This window comes from Rhinopithecus roxellana, chromosome 12 (genome assembly GCF_007565055.1).
Source record: "Rhinopithecus roxellana isolate Shanxi Qingling chromosome 12, ASM756505v1, whole genome shotgun sequence".
NCBI lineage: Eukaryota > Metazoa > Chordata > Mammalia > Primates > Cercopithecidae > Rhinopithecus > Rhinopithecus roxellana.
This window is the reverse complement of record NC_044560.1, coordinates 8,670,267-8,685,260: the sequence shown is the minus strand read 5'-3', so window position 1 is coordinate 8,685,260 and position 14,994 is coordinate 8,670,267. Positions and strand designations below refer to the sequence as shown.

At 43.3% G+C, this 14,994-nt stretch overlaps 1 protein-coding gene across 2 annotated transcripts in view; it reads right to left on the bottom strand.

Moving 5' to 3' along the window:
- Positions 1-4,557: 4,557 nt before the first annotated feature.
- MICOS10 (mitochondrial contact site and cristae organizing system subunit 10) overlaps positions 4,558-14,994 on the bottom strand; it is a 31,999-nt gene continuing 21,562 nt past the window's right edge. The window contains exons 2-4 of one of the 2 annotated variants that reach the window (XM_030942984.1): positions 9,033-9,080; positions 7,636-7,745; positions 4,558-4,805 (exon numbers count right to left, since the gene is read on the bottom strand). In XM_030942984.1, coding sequence (XP_030798844.1) covers positions 4,791-4,805; positions 7,636-7,745; positions 9,033-9,080 — 173 coding nt within the window. In that variant the 3' untranslated portion in view covers positions 4,558-4,790. Of the gene's footprint in view, positions 4,806-5,462; positions 5,806-7,635; positions 7,746-9,032; positions 9,081-14,994 lie in introns of those variants that run through there. The other variant, XM_010385548.2, reaches the window with a different exon arrangement.

Sequence of the window (14,994 nt, the reverse complement as noted above, 5' to 3'; positions counted from 1 at the left end):
AGCTTTTGACCAGCATAGAAAGTAGGTAAGAGTCTGGCCTCCGGAATCAGGTTCAGATTCCACCTGCATCGTCTCACCTTCTTGTCCTTGAGCACGTTAATTTGCCCTTCCAAAATCTGTTTCTTCATCCATAAAATGAGGATAATAGCACTTCTATCATAAGCTTGTAAAACGTAAGCCTCGTGATATATGTTCTGCGTACCTCAAACTGGATAGACCAGGAATAAAGATGATTTGATTGACAGTTGATAATGAGCTTTTTTTCTAGCCCCAATTTCTTCCCTGTTAAAGATTCATCACCTGCCCACACCTCCTTCAAGAATTCTTGACATCTTCCTCCACCTCCACCTTCTGGCTCTGAACTCCTTAAGTGAGGGTCAAACAATTGAAGCCAATTATCCTGAATGCAAATACCCAGTAATAGTTCTATGTTCCTACCTGGGCGGAAGCTCCTAGAGTTCTTCTTGTCTTTTCCCCTTCTCCCTTCCTAGCCTAGCTCAAAGACCATGTGCTCAGTAAATAACTTTGTGTGTGTGTGTGTGTGTGTGGTTTTTTATTTGTTTTTTAAGACAGGGTCTCACTCTGTCACCCAGGCTGAAGTGTAGTGGCACGACCATGGCTCACTGCAGCCTCAACCTCCTGAGCTCAAGTGATCTTCCCTTCTCAGCCTCCCAAGTAGCTGGGACTACAGGTGCATGCCACCATCCCTGGCTAATTTTTGTGTTTTTTATAGAGATGGGGTCCTGCTATGTTGCCCAGGCTGGTCTGGAACTCCTGGGCTCAAGCAATCCACCTGCCTCAGCCTCCCAAATTGCTGGGGTTACAGGTGTGATCCACTGTGCCCAGCCTGCAACAACCCCTTAGGTTAAGGAAACTCCCCGTGGTCACCTGCAAATAAGTGGTAGAGTAGGAACTTAGATCCAGTCCCCTGATTCCAAATCATTTACAGCCCTGCCTCTCCCTTGGTTCCTCTCTGTCAAGGCACTTGACAGCAGAACAGTTGTCACTGACTCTCACTCCTGTTCCACACAGAGGCCGCTCATTAGACATGGGGTTTCTCCCCTGCCCCTGCCCCGGTCTGTCTTTACCCCAATCCCATGCTTTGGTGTCCAGGGGGAAGCGATGCTTGCAGCGCGCTTAAAGAAAAAAGTGGTGATAGCTTCCAGATGAGCTTATTATTCTAAATGTAACATTCCTTTTGGTACTTAGAATTTCCACTTTCTCCCTTCCACCCCGTTTGCATTTAGGTAATTAGAAAGCACGCAACAGGAAACCATTTGTGTCTCAGTACCATTCAGGATGAAGGCTGTCTAAGCGCCATGGAGTCACATCCTTGTGGAAATACTTTGCAGAGTTTATTTGGACAGGTTCAAAAATAGTCCTTCAACAATACAATCAGATCGAACCACGACAAGCAAAATGCAATTATGGCTTGGTTACATTTTTAAAAAATGTAAACAGTGAGGTTTGGGAAAACTAAAAGCAAAAAACTACATCATCATCTCCTCCATTCCCAACCCCTGCATTTCTTAAAAGCAGGACTTCGAGACGGCATCTGCCATCTTTTGAAATGGATGAGAGGATGACACTCACTAAAGGAGACAGCTCAACACTGTGTTCTGAGGCCATTTCTCAGAACAAAGGCATACTTCTGCATAAGGCAAATGCAGCCTGATAAAGGCTCCCCTAGCGGGTACTTGGAATGCCAAAGTCATTCACCTAAATGAGCTCAAAATACATATTGTTCTGGGCCAAATTACACAGTGTCAAGCTCAGACGGTATGTATTTATGTATGTTGGCAGAGCAGACCACTTTTGGGGCGCCACAGCTTTATCCTAGCATCCTGTGCCCCGCTGGGTTCCCATCGCTGTCTCCCCAAACCCATGAATTTCCTTGGATTTGGTTCCAGAAAGGCAGACAAGAAACAAAGTCAGTTGCACAAGCCCACAAGGGAACAGGGCCCCAGAGGACTTGAATTTCTAATGAAACTTAAGAGTCACACAGAATGTGTGCCTTTGCCAACAATTCGGGACTTTCTGAAGGTTGATCTGAGATGGGGGCAGGGAGTGGGGACAAGATCAAGTGTGCCTTGGGCCAGCCTCTGCTAAGGGCGACAAGGTGGGAATACAAAGCTCTCTAGAACTAAAGCAACTGGCCGGTGCTTCCTGTGGCCTCTGTCCAGAACTATTCCCTCAGACAGCTGACCCCTTTCTCAGAGCACTTCAGTGGTGCTTCCAAGATGCCAAAGGGATCCATCCAAATAAAGGCCTAAAACCTAACAGCTAATGAGATAGAGAACTTTCATTCCAATGTCCCTCTCCACTCCTTATTTCTCTAACGTGTCTAGGGAATTTGTGGTCACCTTGTGTTTTGTCGTTTTTGGAAGGGGGCATGTTATTCTTCTCTCTGCCTGAAGATGGGAAAATGACAGAAAAATTGGGGAAGGAAAACGCTTTTTTTGAGACAGATTCTCACTCTGTTGCCAGGCTGGAGTGTAGTGGCGCGATCTCGGCTCACCGCAACCTCTGCCTCCCGAGTTCAAATGATTCTCCTGCCTCAGCCTTCTGAGTAGCTGGGACTACTGGTGTGCGCCACCATGCCCGGTTGACTTTTATATTTTTAGTAGAGACGGGTTTTACCATGTTGGCCAGGATGGTCTCGATCTCTTGACCTCGTGATCCGCCCGCCTTGACCTCCCAAAGTGCTGGGATTACAGGTGTGAGCCTCCACGCCCGGCCAGGAAAATACTTTTAAAGCAAATAGGAGGCCGGGCGCAGTGGCTCACGCCTATAATCCCAACACTTTGGGAGGCCGAGGCGGGAGGATCACCTGAGGTTGGGAGTTTGAGACCAGCCTGACCAACATGGAGAAACGCCGTCTCTACTAAAAATAAAAAATTAGCTGGGTGTGGTGGCGCATGCCTGTAATCCCAGCTACTCGGGAGGCTGAGGCAGGAGAACCGCTTGAACCCAGGAAGTGGAGGTTGCAGTGAGCCAAGATCGCCCCATTGCACTCCGGCCTAGGCAACAAGAGCGAAAACTCCATGTCAAAAATAAATAAATAAAGCAAATAGGAAGAAAACAAGTGGAAGGGATGAAACAGGTTGTACATTATTTTTCTTTCAATTACATGGGTTGCCTTCATCATGGAATGAAGCAGACCAAGTGAAAAACAGCCAAGCAGCAATGACAAGCCATGGCTGAGGCTTCCAGTCTAGAGCTAAGCCCATCTTTGGACTTCAGACGACCCAAAGAGGAAAACAAGCCCAGAAGGCAGAGAAGCCTGGACAGTTTGTAGGGCAGAGCCTAGCAGACCTTTCTGGAAAAGGGAGTGGGGAGGCTGAGGGAGGGTATTTGCTACCCTGAATGTACTCACCACAGGACTTGTAAGAACTAAGGTCTAATCAATGTTCCAGAACTGGAGTCAGACATGAGTTGTACCCTACTGCCCAGCCTCCCCCTCCATGCCTCTTCCCTGCCCCTGCACACCCTGGCTATGCTGAACTACTTGCAATTTCCCAGCTATAATATGCATTACATGATCCTGAGCAAACACAGAGGCTACCCTCTTTCTGTTTGGGATTCCCAGTAAACTTCGGGTCTCAGTGCAGGCACTCCATCGCCTGTGGGGCCATCCTAAGGAGACGTAGTTGCTTCTTCTCCTTTGTTTTCAGTACTTTGCCTACACCTCTCCTCTCCATTAAAACACTTCTTTCAGAATTGTTTGCATGTCTGTCTTTCCATCAGACTCTAAGCTCCTTGAAGGCAGAAGCCTGTGTCTTTTTATCCATTTATCTCTGCTGCTTACAAGAGTGTCTAGCTTACAGTAGATGCTCAATCAACATTTACAGGATACAGGGGCAAGTGAGATCGGGCTCTGCCTATCTTACTTCTATGTTAAGGAAAAAGAAATAAGAAAGGCTGAGCTCTGGGGTTCTGTATATCGTCTGAAGAAATTGCTAAAATATGACTTTTGCATCTAGCATCCCTGGTTCAAGTGAAACCACAGGAACAAACTCAGAGGGGTTTGTCCTCAAACCTCAGCTACTACGTGGAGACAAAGTTAACCCCAAACGGGCTCCTCCGGCCAGGTGGGTATGCCATGAGCTTTCCTCTGCCCTCCAGAGCTGAAGCTTGGGCTGTCTCAAACTCTGTGAAGCTGCAGGACTTGACTTCAGTGGAGTGGGCCATCCACACTGCCAGGATTCCTCCCCTGCTAATACAGCAGCAGTGGGACCGCCTCTCGGTAGGCACAGCTGAGATGTGCCCTGCCAGGTCCCCAGGTGAGAACACAGGAAGAATTGCCACAGAACGAAAGGTGCCTTAAGACATCAGTCATCTCCATCAGGCCACGCACCAGCAATCTTCATCTTCTGATTACGAGGCGGAAGCAGCTCTGAAAACTACGCATGAGGGGGCAAGTGGGAAGGAATACCCAAAGACTGGTTTCAGGGGGTTCTCAGAAGGGCTGTGAGCAGGTGGCTACAGCTGCTGGCAGTTCACACACAGTCCTCCTCCAGCTCAGAGACCACAGGTGAAGAAACAAAGGCCATGCAATGGGCTTCCTATTTTTGTTTAATTTATTTAAGACCACCTCCTTACAACTTCCAGAGAGAAAATACAAAACAAGAAACAGACTTGGTTTCAAATACATAACCAGGTGCTGGAGTTTAAAGCATTACTGATAACATTGTTACAGAAGAATGGCAGCTTACTCCAGGGCACTTCAGTATTCCTGAGGAATAAACATGATTTCTCTTGTCCTCCCGCTGGGATGTTCTCAGGTGAAGTCACTGCTCCTGCTCCTGTAAAGCAAGGACACTGAGCTTAAAACTTAAAACAGCATTCTGACAACCCTCTCTAGTTGCTGTATCAGGTCAGACCCAAAGAGCCAAAGGCCAAAACCTGATCACACTGTTTACATTAAAACTGTATCACAACAGGACTAGGTACACCCCACCCAGGTTCCTAAGAGTGCCCCCCAGCCCCAATCTTACAGGAAGAAGAGTGGGAAATGAGTGGAACAGGGCCAAACCATCATGACCTGGATAACGATTACTAAAACCTGTCAAAGGCGTCCCAGGGGAGCGGGAGAGCATGGTTCTAATCAGCCTACGAACTACATGGCCTTGCCAAGTTTCTCAACCCCGGTAAGAGTCTGCTTTCTCATCAGCTGAATGAGGATAGTAACATCTCTCACAAATCCACTGGCAGGTCTAGAGGGAAAGACTATTAACGATAAAGCACCCAGGATGGTCTTGGGGACAGATCAGGCACTCAAGAGGCAGTTATCGTAATAGGACTACACTGAATAAGCCCAAGTTGGGATTTTCCTCCATTTTTCAGGGAATGGAGGATGACAACATCAAGGCAGAGACTCAAGTTCAGATACAGTTACAAGGCCATTTTGGAGCAGGGCATACAAATGTAAAAAATGGAACAATATTTTCCACAGGAACTCCTAGTCATTAAATACATAATATGCATACAATCACCCCTGAGCTATTATCCCTGACAACGCAGTTTGGAACAATGGAAATGTTTTAAGCAAAAGACCTGAAGCTTCTCTCTCTGCTCCTTTTGTTTCTCCCCACAATCAGCTCTGGTGCCAGGAAAGTGAGGAGCCAGGGAGCGGTGGAAAAGGCCGGCTGCTGGCTTCAGTGCCACGCAGCAGCGCCTCTTCTTGCACAGTCATGGTCCCTGTGATGACCTCACTCTTGCTTTGGCGCAGAGATGGCTCCGCTACTCCCATGTCTCCAGCACCCATGGGCTGGCTGCAGGCAGCTGACGGTGTGAGCAGGTTTTAAAATGGCAGGTGCAGGGCCATGGCAGGATACTACAACTTCAGATTTGGTGGCCCTTGTGGCCACAGCTCCTGACTAGAATTAGGACATGCATTTGTACCACATTTTCCACTCTCCTTGTTATTACAGTGGAACAATGGACAAGTCAATCACCCTTTTTGCGCTGGCCTCATCTACAACAACCAGTGTTTCTATATATTTAGCACTTCACAGCTTAAAAACATTTTCGTGTCTAAATCTCATAACACCACTAGGTAGAAATTATTACCCTCATTTTATGGAGGAAAAATGGAAGCTCAGAAGTGAAACAACTTAAGATCACACAGGTAGCAAGTGATGGGCTTGCACCCAGGTCTCCTGGCTTCTGTGCCCTTTCCACTAGCCCAGCTGCTGCCCTGTTCACAGTGATTCTAGCCCAAGAGTAACCTGGAAAGCTGAGGCTTCTGTGCATGCAGGGCATGTGAAACTGTTCACTGAGAATTGTGCTGCTACAAAAGTTATACCTTGGTAAGCCTGAGGCCATCAGCACTTACCTCTAATAGAATAATTTACTTCGTTCATTCATTTTACATTTATTTGAGTGCCTATTTTGTTTCAGGCCCTGGAAATACAAAATAAGTGCCACCTCTGTCCTTGGGCACCAGCCTCCAATGTTCCTGTCACTTAAAGCCCATAGTAACTAATCATCGAGTAAGGAAGACTGCTACACATGAAGCCCTGAGGAAGCCTGCCACCCTCTCTTCCATTTGGAGGTGTGGGTAGGAAGTTTCCAGCTTATGTGCAGCATTAAAAATCTACCTGAAGGCCACGCGAGGTGGCTCACACCTATAATCCCAGCACTTTGGGAGGCCAAGGCGGTTGGATCACCTGAGGTCAGAAGGTCGAGACCAGCCTGGCCAACATGGTGAAACCCTGCCTCTACTAAAAACACCAAAATTAGCCGGGCATGGGTGGCTCTCGTGCCTGTAATCTCAGCTACTCGGGACGCTGAGGCAGGAGAATCACTTGAACCTGGGAGGCCGAGGTTGCAGTGAACCAAGATTACATCACTGCACTCCAGCCTTGGTGGCAGAGTGATACTCCATCCCTCCAAAATAAATAAATAAATAAATAAAATAAAATAAAAATAAAAATCCATCTGAAGACAGGACTTCAGCAGAATCATGTGACACTTACAGTTGAGACTGCCTTCTTCAGTTAAAAAGCAGAACCATAGCCTGGCCAACATGGTGAAACTCCATCTCTACTAAAATACAAAAATTAGCCAGGTGTGGTGGCAGGCACCTGTAATCCCAGCTACTTGGGAAGCTGAGGCAGGAGAATTGCTTGAATCCGGGAGGCAGAGTTTGCAGAGAGCCAAGATGGTGCCACTGCACTCCAACCTGGGCGACAAAGCAAGCCTCCATCTCAAAAAAATAAAACAAATTAATAAAAAGCAGAATCATGGCTGAGTCCCGGAAGTCTTTGGGTTTAGCTTAAGTATATGTGAGATGTTTATAGGGCACTCAGATCTTAAACGAAAAGTGCTACCTACAGATAGTTAACACAATCTACCTTACCACTGATGATAAATGTTCAAGCAGGTTCCTTAATTCCAATCAGCTAGCATGAGTATGTATCTGAACACACATATGCATCTGAAGGCACAGGGGAGACTTTAGCACCAAAGCAGTGATGACATCACTGAAGGCCAAAGAGCAATTGGCATCTCAGAGTGGTGCTACAATGACACACATGGTTTACTCATTACATACAGTCTAAAGAATTCTTCAGGGGCTCAGGAGAAATCTTTTTCTTCTGAAGGAAAGAGAAATATATATTCTGTACATACTTTGACATATTTTCCGTGTAGAAGATATGGAGCCTGGAAATCATGCTGACAGTTGGAGTAAGCCATTCCTAATCCCATGCCAGAACCGAAGGCTAATGGCCACATTCTTCCTAGTGAGCAGAAAAGGGAAAATCCCAATAGGGAACTATTAAGAGAAGATAAAGCTCCCCATCCTCTTAAATACACGTACTTAGGATTCAACATGCATCATACTAATGACTATCACAACCATACATTTTTATCAATGTTTCACAATGGCCCCAAAAAAGAGGTGTAAATTAGTGAAGTTATTAGTTTAGCAAATACTTGTTAAGTGCCTATGCTGATAAGTTTGAGGAAAAATAAGTAGTAAAGGCTGGGTGTGGTGGCTCATGCCTGTAATCCCAGCACTTTGGGAGGCTGAGGCGGGCAGATCACGAGGTCAGGAGATCGAGACTGTCTTAGCCAACATGGTGAAACCCCGTCTCTACTAAGATACAAAAAATTAGCTGGGCATGGTGGCGCGTGCCTGTAATCCCAGCTACTTGGGAGGCTGAGGCTGCAGTGAGCTGAGATTGCACCACCACATTCTAGCCTGACAACAGAGCAAGACTCCGTCTCAAAATAAATAAATAAATAAATAAAGTAGTAAAATATGAAAACAGTAGATAAATCTTTTAACTTTTCTATATCAGTTCTAATTATCTGCTCAGTTTAACTAATATCTTAGCCAGTAAGATGCATGAATTCTAAAAAGATGTAAGCATTTTACTGATATTTACACGCTTTGATTATAGTAGTAAGTCATGGGGTTTACATAAGCCACTCTGTAAGTGATTCTTTCATATCAGCACTATGTGTTAATTATGATTCTCTAGTCAAGTATTTCCCACTGGTCTTCATGGAAAGAGGTCAAAAGGATCCCTCTGGCATCTATTCAGTATCTAAACTTCAGAAGTTCTTCCACAGAATGAAAAGAATATTGCCTGCCCTTTGCTTAGGAGAATTTTTGACCAAGAAGTATGTGTATTTCTGGTCTACTTGTTTCTATTACCAGCAAGATTCTCATTTTCAATTCCTCTAGAAAAAAATTACAATTAATTAGAAATATCTGAGCATGTAGACTTGGCCAAATGACTCACTGGCATCAAGTACAGGCCTCTGCAATGCTATCATATTTAGGATAACAGGAACCCTGCCTCAGTGCCCAGGGGAATGCTGGAAATGCCCAACCCATTTTGACCTCTTTCAAGTCCACATTCTTTATCTAATTCATTTTATAATGGGCTACCCAACCCCATAAATGGATGGGTTGGCAACCCACAAATTGATGGGTTCCAATGTGTCCTCTGGAAGTGTCCCTGCTACATATATGTATACACTACGACATTATGTTGAAAAGACAGAGTGACACTTACTTTTAAAGAAGGTAAGTGAGAAAACAATTCCTAATCCAAAACCAGTACCTACAAAGAGGGAGAAAAGACATGATAAATCTCATAGCAGTAACTTCACAAAGATAACATTTCTTAAATGTGAACATCGTAAAACAGATTTTCTTTCATAATTTGGTAGAGAACTAATTTTCTAATTTCTAACTGTCTTTATTTGTCAGAGGTTTTACAGATGCCTTTGGTTCTCCTGCCCAACAGGAAATAAAAACTTGACTCCCTGTTCTCTCTAGACAAGTTGCGGGATGTGGGGCAGGGAGTCGACCCTCTCTACACTGCTGGCAAGTGGCCTCCAGCATCCTGGGGTCTCCTACCAACCTTAAAGAGGGATATCCCAGCCAAAACAGGAGATAGTGCCAACAGGGCACTCCCTTGCCACCTCGGCACTTGGAGGAAGAGAAAAAGCAGTCATCCAGAACAATTCCTAAAGGCTGCGCTATCACACAAGCCAGAATATCTAGGCAGAGGAAAAAGACATCCCTCAAGAGCCGCAGATGAAGAAAATGACTTGCCCGAGGATACTGTTTAGTTAGTTGCGGCACAGTGATCTGGGCTCAAGTCTGCCAGACTCAATGATACTGTATCTGCCATGTCCAGACATTGGATTCCTCTAGAGTTTCAACCCCTAAACAATTACTACCCCTCAAGGGAAATTGGAATGTCAAGATTTCCACTGCCAGTGAAATAACAGCCAAAACATGACTGTGCTCCCCATACAGCTCAGAATGCTAGACAACCCGGGTAGTAACAAGTCTTCACAAAGCCGAAAGGGCCTGTTAGATTCATTCCCAGACTAATCCTACTGCACAAGTCACAGACACAAGAAGATGACCTGGTAGGTGTGATTCAAGAACCTCAGGGACATGGAAGCCATTGATACTGATATTCCTTGGCAAGATTCTGCTGTTGCTTGGCTTATAAAATGGTACAGGTTCAATTTTAAGGCGATTTGCCTCACTCCTTGCAGCTGGAAGATGAGTAAGACAGTAAACTGGTACTAGAAAATGAGGGAAAGGATTTGGACTGGCTTACAGATTCCAAACCAGGCAATGGAATGGGGAGATAGGCCAGTAAAAACATAATGGCTTACAATCAGAGCTTTTGCTCTTCTCCATCTGGAGGCAATTTTTTGGCAAAGAAATCAAAAGCCCCAAAGGAAAATATTTCAGCATTTTTCTTGTCCCTCTGACTCCACGCCTGTCTCTTCTATTTTCCCCCAAGGAGAAAAAGCTATCTGATGCTCAACTTTTCCTAGCAGTAGACCAAGAATGATGCCAACTCCATTGCTAACAGTACCACTCAATCAAAAAGATGAGCAATGCTTCCACATCAATCAACATCAAGCAGAAAATCTTTAATCTCTAGAATTCAGATATATGCCCAACCACCCAGTTTGGCTCCTATTATAGGAATTTATCTGCAAGTATAAATATGAAGTAAAAATCAACAGTTCAGACCAGCAAAAAGGAGTTATCAAAGAATGTGCTCTATGGTCTTAGTTCAGCTGGGCTGCTGTATCTTCAATTCTTAAGGGTGATTTTTCCCTCATTTCTATATTTTTAAGACAAAAAGTAATAAGACTATTCTCTTCAGAAAAAAATAATTCAGAAAATGATTTTTAATTGCAATGTTTTACTTAAAGAGTTAGCTATCTCAGTTACTTACAAGATAAACAATGGTGGAACCGCTGATGAGTTTTACAGATTCAAGTTCTCACATGCACAATTCTCTTTTAAAAGGCAACATGTTGCTTCAAAGAAGTCCCACCTGATCAGGGGACACCAACTCTGCAGCTGTTTCCACTAAAGATTGGCACCTCTAGGCCAGGTTTAAACTTCGTAACAATAAAACATGAAAGGTTTGTCTTACAATAAAAACAAACCAACATGGAAAAGAGAAAGGTTTCTCTGCCTTTGGCCACTTTTTGTTGTTGCATGACAAGCTCTTTTGAAGGAAAAAAGCCAAAGGAAAAAGTACAAAGCATTTTTCACCTTCCCTGGAAGCAAATATTTACCAATGAATACAGTTTATGTAACCCTGCCTTCCCCAACTTAAGCCTGTTCTCAAAAGTCCATGCTGTCTGAAATGACAAATAACCCTAAAGTAAAGAAATGCCTGATTACAGGCACACATCTTCCTCATGGCAGAGGCCAGTTGCGGGCGTGTGTTAGGGGGTGGGGAACATAACAAAGAAGCCTTATGGAATTAACATTAGGCACAGGGCCATGCTCTGAAACCATGCCTTTTGGAGAGGAAAAAGAATTGGCACATATTCCTCTAAAATGAAATTACTCCGAATCAGTCTAACCATGCAATTTAATGCATGCCTAGTGCCCAACAGAACATCATAAAACCGGCTAATAGATAAATACACATTTTTAAGAAGGAGCAATTCCTTAACATTTCATCGGATGATATTTTAACAGTAAAAAGCACAGAGAACTCTGCGCCTGTGAACTATATATACGATACTGATAAGATACAGAAGATAATAGGCCTTATCTTATGCCTAAGAGGATTTTACAACAAATTTAAAAGGAGAACAACCAATGGAGGTGCAGCAATGTACACCTTAAGCCACCTTTTAGTAAGAAAAGGGGAAAATGTATGTTGTTGGCCATTATAGTTATGGACAATTTCTAATTGCTCGATGCAACTGTATTTTACATTTAGAAAATTCTTTGTTCTCACCATGCCACAGATCATAAAGCTTTACCTCACTGCAAATAATTAGAAGCAAACATAATCAGCAGGAATTAACAAGTAGGCTCTATAATCTGATTGCAGTCTTGGGGCAGCAATGTATTTTGGATGTTAGCCCCTAACAGAACAAGTTGTAGTCACATATGCTCCTGTACAACCAACTTCACAAAAGTTCCAATTGCCTATGGACTTTCAATGAAGGAAGAACAACTCACTGAAGAGGAACAGAAACAGAAATTCACTTTGAAACATTTCTATAGAAGATCAAAGGGGAAAAAAGACTATAGACCTATTTCATCTATCAATAACTTATAGTAATTATAAAGACCTCACTCCGGCTTACATGTAACATTTTAAACAAGGCTCCTACATTCATAAGCCTAAGGTATAGTTGTCAGTGCTACATTTTAATCTACATCTAAAAGATTAGTTAAAATAGCAAAGTAACTCCATTTTATTTTGTATAACTTACATCAAGATGCATGAGCAAAAACTTAAGTACCATATTCAACTGGCAGTTCACAAATATGAGAAGCTACAGGAATTACCAGTCTTTAAGATCCTAGAAGCCTTGTGCTAGAAAACTTCTTCATTCTTATATGTCTGAAAGAAAGGATCCAATTTCTAAATAAATGCTGAATGTACTCTCCTGCTGAGTGAGTGGCGAGAGCACTGATGCTGCAGCAAGACAGGCCGGGCCCAAACCGCTGCTCCAGTCTCTGCAAGTCAGCTCTCTGACCCCAGGCCAATTAGTCAACCCTACCCAGCCAAAACCTGCTCATCTGTAGAGTGAAAACAACCTTACAGGGTTGCTACATTAGAAAAATGGAAAGTCTCTAATAGTGTCTGACACGGAATTCACTAAGTGGTAGTAAATTCTGCCACCTCCCTGATAAAAGATTTCAGAAGTGTAATACAGGCTGCATGCAGCAGCTCATGCCTGTAATCACAGCACGTTAGGAGGCCAAGATGGGGGGATCGCTTGAGCCCAGGAGTTTGAAACTGGGCAACATAGTCAGACTGCATCTCTACAAAAACAAAACAAAGTAACAATAAATGAGTAAATAAATAAAAATCGGCCAGGAATGATGGTGCATGCCTGTGCTCCCAGCTACTCAGGAGGCTTGGGTGGGAGGATCACTTTAGCCTGGGAGTTGAGGCTGCAGTGAGCCTTGATCATACCACTGTACTGGAGCCTGGACAACAGAGTGAGACCTTGCCTTAAAAAAAAAAAAAAAAAAAAAAAAATTGTAGTATAATAGCTAATCCTTTATTAAAATACAACTCACTGGCTGTGTAGGATCACACTGCGGATGAGCCACAGCTGAAAATGAGAACCAGTTTTTTCTTGCCCTTTGCACAGTTGATTGTATTTCATCAACATTAGCAATTGTTTATATGGCACATCAGGCTTTGGTGTGTATGTGTATATATACATATATACATTTTTTTTTTAACAGAGGATCCTTTCAGACTTACTGCTGAACTAGACCATTTTGCTTTAAAATGTCATCAATATTTTCCTAGAATTGTCTTGTGTCTAATAAAGCTATATTTGTGCTTTGAACATGAATTTATATCAAACTGACCTATTTATAATGGCCATGCTTCCTGTTCAATCGTGTTTCCGTCAATGCTATTACAATCACCAAATGCATGTGTTATGACAGAACAAACAAGAATGTGCTTTTACAGAAAATACCCTTGGAACTGAGTTTAGTGAGAATTACATTTCCAAGACACATTCCTGATTTATGAAAGATGCTCAGGGCCCCATTAATGAGGGGAAAAAATAGTTTTAAGTCAGCTTCAAACTGTGTTACTTAATCCTTTGAGGAAAAGACAGATTGTCCCAGGTGTCCACATGTAAATGCCATTCATGTGAAAGTGCCAGAGCAAGGACCCAGAGATGGTGATTTTAGTCTGTATTAATCAGCTTCTCAAAAGCTGCCATAGGGCATTTAGGAAACATACTAGGAAGGTGGCTATTTTACAAGACCTTACCCTTCCTGTGGCTGTCTGGACTAGACAGGGGCTAGAACATCTGCAGGGATTTCTCGGGTGGACATCAGTTACCAGGATTCTGATTAGAACAAGCAAGCAAACCAGGCAACGGAAAGGAACAAAGACATGAAAGGTAAATGTGGAGTCATTACTGGTGTGCTCTGCTTCAAGAAAAGCCAAACTCAAAAAGGGGTCCTTTTAAATGAGTGTGGAAGCACTTAGTTCAACTTTCAGAATTCTGACAGCCATGCAGCTTCCAAGAATGCATAAAACAAGAAACAGAGTTGGAGAAATTTTACCAAAATATAATTCGTTAATGCATATGTAGATAAAGTATGTAGGAAAATGAGAAGCAGCTCTGAAGATTAATTATTAAAGGGAAGCTGAGAAAAAAGATACAAAATTGGTAAGTTTAGATAAACACATTAAAGACAGATCACATTTATGGGGGGTGTGCTTTGGAGGTACTAACATCTACAAAGTGTCAGGCAGTATATCACATTATGAAGTTTATTATGAAAACCTATAAAAAGTAGAATTCAAACCAGGCTGTCTGACTCCGAGTCATGGCTCTTTCCTACACAAAGGGATAGAACTCATGAAGAGGTCAGCAGAGCAGCAAGGTGACTGTCTCTTGTTACATATGACAACAGTGTGTTTTTCTGGATTTTAACACTATCCATGGTTAATTTATGACTATGTTACTCTGCAGCCCCTCCAGGAAACAGAAACCACAGATGTTTGACTTACAGGAGTGGCAACAAAAACCTGAATTACTTATAAGCAATGAGAAATCGTCAACAAATCAAGCCAGAAAATACTTTCCTTCCTTCTGTGCACTGGTTGGAGATACAATGAATCCAAATGCGCTGAGGCCTATAAACTGCTGAAAAGGGTATTTTCTATGGACTCCCTTTTTCCCTAACATCTCCAATATCTCCAGCTCCTCCTCAACTGTACCAGCAGTAACTTGGATTCTCATCCTTGTGAAATTAAATATAAGAATCAGGGACTCATTATATCCTATTTATACATCATTATAGCTATTGTGTTAATGTCTATTCCTATGATTCAAATAAAAAATTCAATGTGGCCGGGCGCGGTGGCTCACGCCTGTAATCCCAGCACTTTGGGAGGCCGAGGCGGGCGGATCACGAGGTCAGGAGATAGAGACCATCCTGGCTAACACGGTGAAACTCCGTCTCTACTAAAAATACAAAAA